Genomic DNA, 8,919 nt, shown 5'->3' with positions numbered 1-8,919 from the left:
CGGCGCTCCCTCAGCGCTGACCCTCCGACAGTGCAGCGTTCCCTCAGCACTGACCCTCCGACAGTGTGGCTGTCCCTCAGCGCTGACCCTCCGACAGTGCGGCGCTCCCTCAGCACTGACCCTCCGACAGTGCGGCGCTCCCTCAGCACTGACCCTCCGACAGTGCCCACTCCCTCAGCACTGACCCTCCGACAGTGCGGCGCTCCCTCAGCACTGACCCTCCAACAGTGCCCACTCCCTCAGCGCTGACCCTCCGACAGTGCCCGCTCCCTCAGCACTGACCCTCCGACAGTGTGGCGCTCCCTCAGCACTGACCCTCCAACAGTGCGACGCACCATCAGCACTGACTCTGGGTGCCTCAACCTGACAATGTACATGATCCTGTCAATTTGGAACTTTTAGCCTGAGCCTCCAGATTTTGACAAGAGGTATTTTCTGTTGCTGTTAGAAATCACTGTTTATGAACATAACTGGGCAAGTCACGACCTGAACTCAAACCAGTCTGGCTGGGAAATATTGAGATGCACTCACTTTCCCTTATTCAGTGAAGACACAGGTTCCTGCACGGAGGGGGTGAGATTTGGGGTCAGTGGATTGTATTTTCCCTTCAGCCCTGTGTGTTTGAGGGCAACTGGGAGATCAACGTGTACAAAGTTACTCCCCTTTTGCTGCCTGTCATCAGTGGGTGTGTGAATACAAGAGACAACAAGGTGCAGAGCTGGATGAACACAGCAGGCCAAGCAGCATCATAGGAGCAGGAAGGCTGACATTTCGGGCCTAGACCCTTTATCAGGCGTGTGAATACATGCAGATTCCTGGAGGGAAGTAGTTAATCAGCATTAAGACATTCTGAACAGGAGACTTTCACAAGAGAAAAAAAAACTGAAGCTTCATTGTTTTCTAGCGAACTGGAGGCGTTCCCTTATTACCAGGAAGTTGCCTAAAGCACGCACCGAGAACGGGCCTGATCAATTCAGATTATGTTGCAGAGAAGCCAAACAATATTATACCCAACTGTTCTCCTCTGCTCGTTGCTTGCGGAAGGTATGTGTTGGAATGTGTGCATGTGTGTGTTTGTGTGTGTTTATGTGTTTGGATCAGGAAGTGGTCCCCTCACCCTACCCAAACAGAAGTTGCTAGAAAAGCTCAGCAGGTCTGGCAGCCCCTGTGAAGAAAAAAAACATCATAGTTAACCTTTCCAGGGGGGGTACGGTGACCCTTACTCAGACTCTACCTCTGAGGAAGGTTCACTGGACCCGAAACGTTAACTGATTTTATTTTCTTCACAGATGCTGCCAGACCTGCTGAGCTTTTCCAACAACTTCTGTTTCTGTTCCTGGTCTTCCTCAGACTGGTGCTCTGAAGCACAACCCTTCACTCTTCACCTCTCCTCGGCTGGGTAGCAGGAGTCTGTGAGTGGAATGAGGGTTCCTAAGAGGGAGAGTCATTCCCAACATGCTCAGTGCGGTCAAACCCTCTTGTCAACAGATTTACAGTCCCCCTCGATTTCAAGGCAAGTTGGGAAATGATATCAAAGTGGGAATAAAAGACATGTCCTGAGAAATTCACACTAGGTTAGACATCATTAGAAAGTGATAAAGTCTCAGATGAGACTGCTTCAGAAAAAATTCTTCTCACTGCCAGCACTAACCCCTATTACACTCTTTCCTGACCAATATATGTATGATACATGTAGTTACTGAAAATGAAAATTAACATTTTGTCAACACTCCCCATGTCATCACTGTTGGTGAAATATAATTTCTAACCCAGACCCTTCTTTCACTTCACCCTGGTGCATTCTGTGTGGTTACAGCGGCAGACACAGGCCTGCTCATACCCCTGCTCCCACTGCTCTGGATCTCAGCGTTGTATGTTTACCAAATACTGTTTTATCTTTACCAATATAGAAGGAACTTAAACCTGAACCTGATGGTTTACTTCCAGTCAGGAACAGATCATTGATTTACGCTAATCTCTGATTTGAAGCCCATTTCCAGCATTCACCGTTGTTCTTCCTCTGACTTTAAACCCAGTTAGAAACGAGACTTTGTTCCGTGTCTAGGAGCTCTGAGCCATGGAAGACAGTTTCTGGGACACATTTCTTACACACAGCAGGATTAACTCACACTGTGGATTGGCTGTCAGGGAAGAGAGACGAGAAAGAGTAAAGTGCCATCTGACCCCCTCAGTGTGACCCTCAAGGATGCGTCCAGCTGAAGTTCTGTTCCTGCCGTACGATTCTCCCCACCCCCCTGAGATTGTCCTTTCTGACCTCCAGGTGCTGTTCAACCCTCAGGACAAATACAACAATCTACAGTGATGTGTTTGAAGCAAAGCGGACTTATTTTACATTTCTCTAGTATATTAAACTCTAGTTCAATTTTAGAGGTTAGAGAAACAAGCTGAAAATGTCAGAACAAAAGTATCAGAAGATTACAGCGCAGATCAAGGCCTTTTTTTTATTCATTTGTGTGGATGTGCGTATTGTTGGCTGGCCAGCAGTATTTGCCCTTGGCCCATCATGTTTGTGTTGGCTGAAATAGAACTACCCACGCTTTACAGCTTTCTGGACTCATCATTGAGATCAACAATTTCAGACTGTGAACTCTGCCCCAATTTGTTTATATTTCTTGTTTCAATTTGTTTCTGGGTCCACTGCACACCTGGCTCCAGGCACATCTTTGTTTATTTGCTCCTTTTCCAGCCCTAACTCCATTCCCTGCAGCCTTGAAGGACTAATAACATTTCTGCAATTTAATCTCTCCTGCCTTCCCCCTGTGACATCTGCCTTTTTGCCCTTGTCTCACCACCCCACCTTGCTCAGAATCTGTTACATTTCTGGTCCCAGGCCTCTGTCAACTCACCATGGCCCCCGGGTCAGAGTTTTCAATTCTCTTCCTCCAGAGAGAATCTGAAATCGTTGTGGCTGCAGCTTTCCCCAGATTTTTATTTTGGAAACAAGAACCATGAAATTGTTTCAGAGTTGAGGTTTTTTTGAGCCTTAATCCACAATTTCGCCTCTTTAGAGCTAAGCTGTGTTCCTCCCACAGTCCAAAAATGCAAGTTAGGTGGATTGGCCACACTAAATTGTCCCCGCGTGTGCAGGTTAGGTGGTTGGGGTAAATGTGGGGTTTGTGGGAACAGGGTGGGATAGAGAGCTAGTGCAAACTAGATACACAGAACGACCTCTTTCTGCACTGTCGGGATTCTGTGATCTTAACCATTTGTGATCACGGTCACATTTTCCTCATGACAGCCCACACATCACCATGTTCATTCAGCTCAAGCTTTCATGCTGCCTTTGTGTTTCGAGAAGCTCTGTTGTTGGAATGGGAGCTTTCTTTGATGTGGCCTCTCCTCATACTTCCACCCACTTCCCAGTTCCCTGCGTTAATTCCAGCTACCTCTCGTTTACCCAAATGGGGTTGTTAAAGAGCTCAAAAGGCAAGTGGACTGAAACTGAGCAATTAAAGAGTCAGAATGAAAGAGGAAGTGGACAAAATAAACAGGTTTGGTAGATCCCAGGGGAGTGAGGAAAGGTCACAGATGCTTCCAGACCTGCTGAGCTTTTCCAGCAACTTTGTTTTTGTTCCAGGGGAATGAGACTCCAGGATCCTTCTGTTGTGACTGTTCACACGGTTTTTTTTAATTAATTTGTGAGATGTGGGCATCTCTGGCTGGCCAGCATTTCTTGCCCGTCTGTAGTTGCTCTTGAGAAGGTGGTGGTGAGCTGCCTTCTTGAACCGCTGCACTCCTCCTGCTGTGTGTTGACCCACAATGCTATTAGGGAGGGAATTCCAGGGTTTTGACCCAGCGACAGTGAAGGAACGGTGATATAGTTCCAAGTCAGGATGGTGAGTGACTTGGAGGGGAACGTGGATGTGGTGATCTTCCCATATATCTGCTGCACTTGTTCTTCCAGATAGAAGTGGTCATGGGTTTGGAAGGTGCTGTCTGAGGATCTTTGGTGAATTTCTGCAGTAGAGACAACATTCTCTGATGAGACTCAAACCCGGGCAGGCGAAGATGGAGCACTGAATAGTAAAAGACTTAGTTCAAACACAGGAGATTTGTTCAGCCAGTAATAGCTTGTAGTGTAATAGTCACGGATGTGAAGTGAGTAGAGAAGGGAAATATTGCCACATGCTGCAGATGGAAAAGTTTTATAGGAACAGGAGTAGACCATGCAGCCCCTCAAGCCTGTTCTGACATTCAATGAGATCATTGCCTGATCTCTGGGAAGGATCTAGAATCCTTGATATCATGTGTAAATGTACCAGAGCGGTGAGGGATTTTAGCTGCAAGGACGATTTGGGGAAACCATATCTTGTTCAACTTGAAGAAGAGGTATTTTCTAGATGCACAAGATCATGACAGGCTTAGATCCTGGAATCCTAGAATCCCTACAGTGTGGAAACAGGCCCTTCGGCCCAACAAGTCCACACCGACACTCAGAGCATCGCCCCCAGACCCATCCCCCTATAACCCACCTCATCTGCACATCCCTGAGCACTACGGGCAATTTAGCTTGGCCAATCCACCTAACCTGCACATCTTTGGGCTGTGGGAGGAAACCGGAGCACCAGGAGGAAACCCACGCAGACATGGGGAGAATGTGCAAACCCCACACAGACAGTCGTCCTAGGGTGGAATCAAACCTGGGTCCCTGGCACTGTGAGGCAGCAGCGCTAACCACTGAGCCACTGTGCCGCCCAACTGAGATAAGGTAGATGGAAAGGTAACTGTTTTTATTAGCTGATGGCACTAGGACTAGCGACGCAGATTTAACATTTTGTGCATGAGATACATAGACGATTGTGAGAGGGGGACATTTTCAGACAGTGAGTGGCAACAACCTGGAACTCACTAGAGTGGTGTAGGAGTAGCATCTGTCAGAGCGTTCTGAGATTTAAATAGAAACTTGATGGAAATAAACCACAAGGCTACAGTTAAAGAACAGCTGTCCAAATCACCCCACAGTGGGAACCCGCATGGACCCAATGGGAGGAATGACCTCTCTCTGTGTGCTGTGGAAACTCTTCCCCATGGCTACAATGAGTGCAGTTGGACCCAAATTCTCAGAGGTTCGCTACCAATGGTCTGTGATGCTGTTATCAGACTTGTAAATGATTCACTTGCACATTAAAATATATATTAAAACTAGAGGGACATAGGTTTAAGGTGAGAGGGGAAAGATTTAAAAGGGTCCTGAGGGGCAACTTTTTCATGCAGCGGGTGGTGGAGCGAATGGCTAGACGAAGCAAGGGAGGCTGGTACGATTACAACATTTAAAAGGAGATAGCAAGAACTGCAGATGCTGGAGTCAGTGCATCTGAAGGAACACGGCAGGCCAGGCAGTATCAGAAAAAGCAGGAAAGTTGATGTTTTGGGTCAGAACCCTTCTTCAGCCTTCCCTGCTCCTTTGATGCTGCCTGTGTTTCTCTAACATTTAAAAGGCATCTGGATGATTACATGAATAGAAAGGATTTAGAGGGATATGGCCAAATGCTGGCAAATGGGAGATGTGCGGTGGGGGGGGATATCAGTTTACCATATCTGGTCGGCATGGACAAGTTGGACTGAAGGGTCTGTTTCTGTGCAGTATAACTCTATGACTCTACATTAGAGTTGAGCTTTCTGTGTAGCTGTAACACTATATTCTGCATATTACCCTGACGTACTCATGTAAGGTATGGTTGATATGGTTAACACGCAAAGAATATTTTTCGCTGTATATGTGACGATAATAAATCAAACCAAATCTAAGGAGGGGTTGCTCTGAGTTCTGGATTCGAGCTTGGAATTGTTAATTTGACTCATTTCGACCTGTTGCTTCTTTTTCCTCAGTGCGACCTTTGACCTGTCATCAATGTTCCTCCACCTCTGGTGAATGCAGTCTGCAACAAGTGACCTGCCTTTCAGGAATAAATACCTGCCAAACCACGTCAATCAGCATAATTTTGGGTGATACTTCCTGTTGAATTTTAGTGTCAAAGAGTTGTAGAGGTCTGCAGCGCAAAAACAAAACGAGGCCCTTCAGCCCATCGGGTCTGCGCCAGTCGAAAACAACCACCTAATTAATCTGATCCCATTTTCCAGCATTTGACCCGCAGCCTTGACATTGTAGATCTGAATACTTCTTCAATGTACTGAGGGTTTCTGTCTCTCCCACGCTTACAGGCCGTGAGTTTCAGATTCCTACCACTCTCTGGGCGAAAAGTTGTTCCTCACACCCCCTCTAAACCTACACCCCCTTCCTTTCAATCTCCCCCCCCCCCCCCCCCCCCAGTCATTGATCCCTCCATCAATGGGAAGCCATTCTTCCTATCTGTGCCCCTTATAATGTTACATATCTCTATCATGTCTCCCGTCAGTCTTGTATGCTCTAAGGAAAACAACCCCAGTCTGTCCATTCTCTCTTTGTAACTGAAACTCTCTATCTCAGGCAACATCCTCTGCACCTTCTCTAGCGCCGTTACATCCCTCCTGTAATGTGGACTCCAGAACTGCACACAAGACTCTAGCTATGGCCTAACCAACCTTTTATACTAAAGTAATTCAATCAAGGCTGGTATCCCTCACCGAGTTACCGTTTATTTACATGTGTGTTACATTTGACACTGACCCAGCTCCCTCAGAGCCAGCTCCCAGAGAGAACAGAACCTCTGACCCTCCTGTTTCTATCTGTCAGCCAGGACTCCCTGATTGGACCAGATTAACAGCCCCATTTAGAGAACTCATATTCTATGAGGTCCACCCAGTTTACTTCATTAAGTCGTTACATTTACAGCTCCAGCATCACCTCCCTGCTCTTAAACTCAATTAGCTTCGATTAGTAAAGTTAACTGTCCCATTTCTCCTGTGTATCTCTAACTCTTCATTCCTCTTCCAGTTTTTTTCTCTCTCTCTTATGCTCATTTTTTCTCCTTTAACCTTCTGTTCTTACTCTCTTGTTCCATTTTATTTCTCTCTCTCTTGTCTTTCTGACATTCTCTTGCTTGCTTTCACTCTCACCTTTTATCTCCTTGCCATGTTTTCTCTGTCCTGGCAATGAGATTTTTCTAGGTTGAGATGAAAAATAAAGGGCTTCATGTGATCCATTTTGAACTCTGACTAACAGCAAGCCGTCTGGTTTGATTATTTGAGATTAGAGGAGGAAGAATGGACAAGGTGATGATACTAGGAATCAATGACAGTAGCTTGTGTGCTGACAGCGAATAGATTGTTAGTCTCCAAACTCCTTTCAAAGTTCTGTGAAGTTCAAGTTATAACCAATTGTGCTTTTAAGCTGCCCACTTAGATCCAGGATGAAAGAGAATTGGGCTCGCAATGAAGGGCAATGACTTTTCTACCTGGATATATGGCCCGTGTGATTCACATTATCATAGAATTGGTCTTTGAGAGTGGAAGTGTTTGTAATATACTCCAACAAACACAGCGACACAATTAGTTTGTCAAGATCTGGGAGAGAGAGAGCAAGTGTAGGCAGCAACAAGTTACAGCTTACCACGCAGCTATGAGAATTGGAGCTTGTATTGAGAAAAATCAAGTTCACAAGGAATTAAGACAAACTTGGAAGATTTACCTAACTTTATGTGGAGGGAGAAATTTCCAAAAAAACTTGCATCACGGAAGGCAGTTCGGAAGTTCAACCATTCCAAGTTGGAAAACACAATGAATGGAAGTAATACCTAGGAAGCTAGGAATTATTTTGAATTGTGTGTCTACTGTAACAGCACTATATATAGCTAGTTGGCTGCAAAACTGGTTTGTAATGCAGAGTGATGGCAACATTATGGGCTCAATTCCCACACCGGCTGAGGTTACCATGAAGGATTCTCCTTCTCAGTCTCTCCCCTTCCTTCAGGCATGGTAACCCTCAGGTTAAACCACTACCAGTCATCTCTCTCCTATGGTCTGGTAAAATTATGCAGACTTTAACATTTACTGTAGTTTCAGTCATGTTTTTTTCTTAGTTGGGTGAAAATTGTCATAGTTTGACATATAAGTGCCAAAGGAAAGACATTGTTTAATCAATGGTGATTTTAGTTGCAGTAAGAATCTTAAAGTGAAGTCTTGACAAGTAACCCATTTAGTTATTAATTGAAAGCTACAGAGGGTTTAAACCATTTTGAACTCTGTGGGAAATGTTGTCTCCTTTCCCCCTCTTTTTCTCTGCTTCTTTTCTCACATTTCCTTCTCTCTTGCCTTTTTCTTCCACATCTCTTCTTCACTTTAAATCCCTTTCACTCATTCTCCTCTCTCTCTCTCTCTCATTGGCAGCCTTTTGCTTCTTCTCCCTCTCTTTCTTCTCCTTCATCCCCGTTCTCTCTATCTTACTGTCGGTCAGCCTATGTGAAATCGCTGATGTGATCTTTGCTTGTTTCCAGCTGGAAAGCCCAACCAGGTGATCAGAAATTCCTGTGGATCATGTTGGGATCCTGTTTCCTTGAACACTGGATCTGTGATCCTATCAGAGAGCAGCAGATGCTGTGACTTCAATCTCTGTAATGATCAGACAGTTGCGGGTAAGGTTACAATGTGTCGCAATCCGATCCAGATCCAATTAGATTCATTCCATCATCGGTTTCATAATATCGTGACTGAGACACATCAATCCTGCAAATTCCCCATCAAGTTCCATCAGAGACTGCCAGGGATAGAGACACAGGAATTCCCCCTTTACAGTCTCCCATTCAAAAGCTTCCAGGACAGGGACAGCACGGGGTTAGATACAGAATAAAGCTCACTCTACACTGTCCCCCCCATCAAACACTCCCAGGACAGGGACAGCACGGGGTTAGATACAGAGTAAAGCTCCCTCTACACTGTCCCCATCAAACACTGCCAGGACAGGGACAGCACGGGCATAGATACAGAGTAAGGCTCCCTCTACACTGTCCCCATCGAACACTC

General features: G+C 45.7%; 1 protein-coding gene across 2 annotated transcripts in view; it reads left to right on the top strand.

The window, feature by feature from the left end:
- The first annotated feature begins 526 nt into the window (after positions 1–526).
- LOC109923216 (urokinase plasminogen activator surface receptor) overlaps positions 527–8,919 on the top strand; it is a 13,374-nt gene continuing 4,981 nt past the window's right edge. The window contains exons 1-3 of one of the 2 annotated variants that reach the window (XM_048620537.1): positions 527–1,044; positions 5,851–5,967; positions 8,394–8,531. In XM_048620537.1, the coding sequence (XP_048476494.1) occupies positions 981–1,044; positions 5,851–5,967; positions 8,394–8,531 (319 nt within the window). In that variant the 5' untranslated portion in view covers positions 527–980. The remainder of the gene's footprint in view (positions 1,045–5,850; positions 5,968–8,393; positions 8,532–8,919) is intronic. The other variant, XM_048620538.1, reaches the window with a different exon arrangement.

The sequence above is a fragment of the Rhincodon typus genome, chromosome 47 (assembly GCF_021869965.1).
Source record: "Rhincodon typus isolate 14 chromosome 47, sRhiTyp1.1, whole genome shotgun sequence".
Classification (NCBI taxonomy): domain Eukaryota; kingdom Metazoa; phylum Chordata; class Chondrichthyes; order Orectolobiformes; family Rhincodontidae; genus Rhincodon; species Rhincodon typus.
Note: the sequence above shows the minus strand (reverse complement) of the source record. Positions and strands in the feature narration are given on the sequence as shown.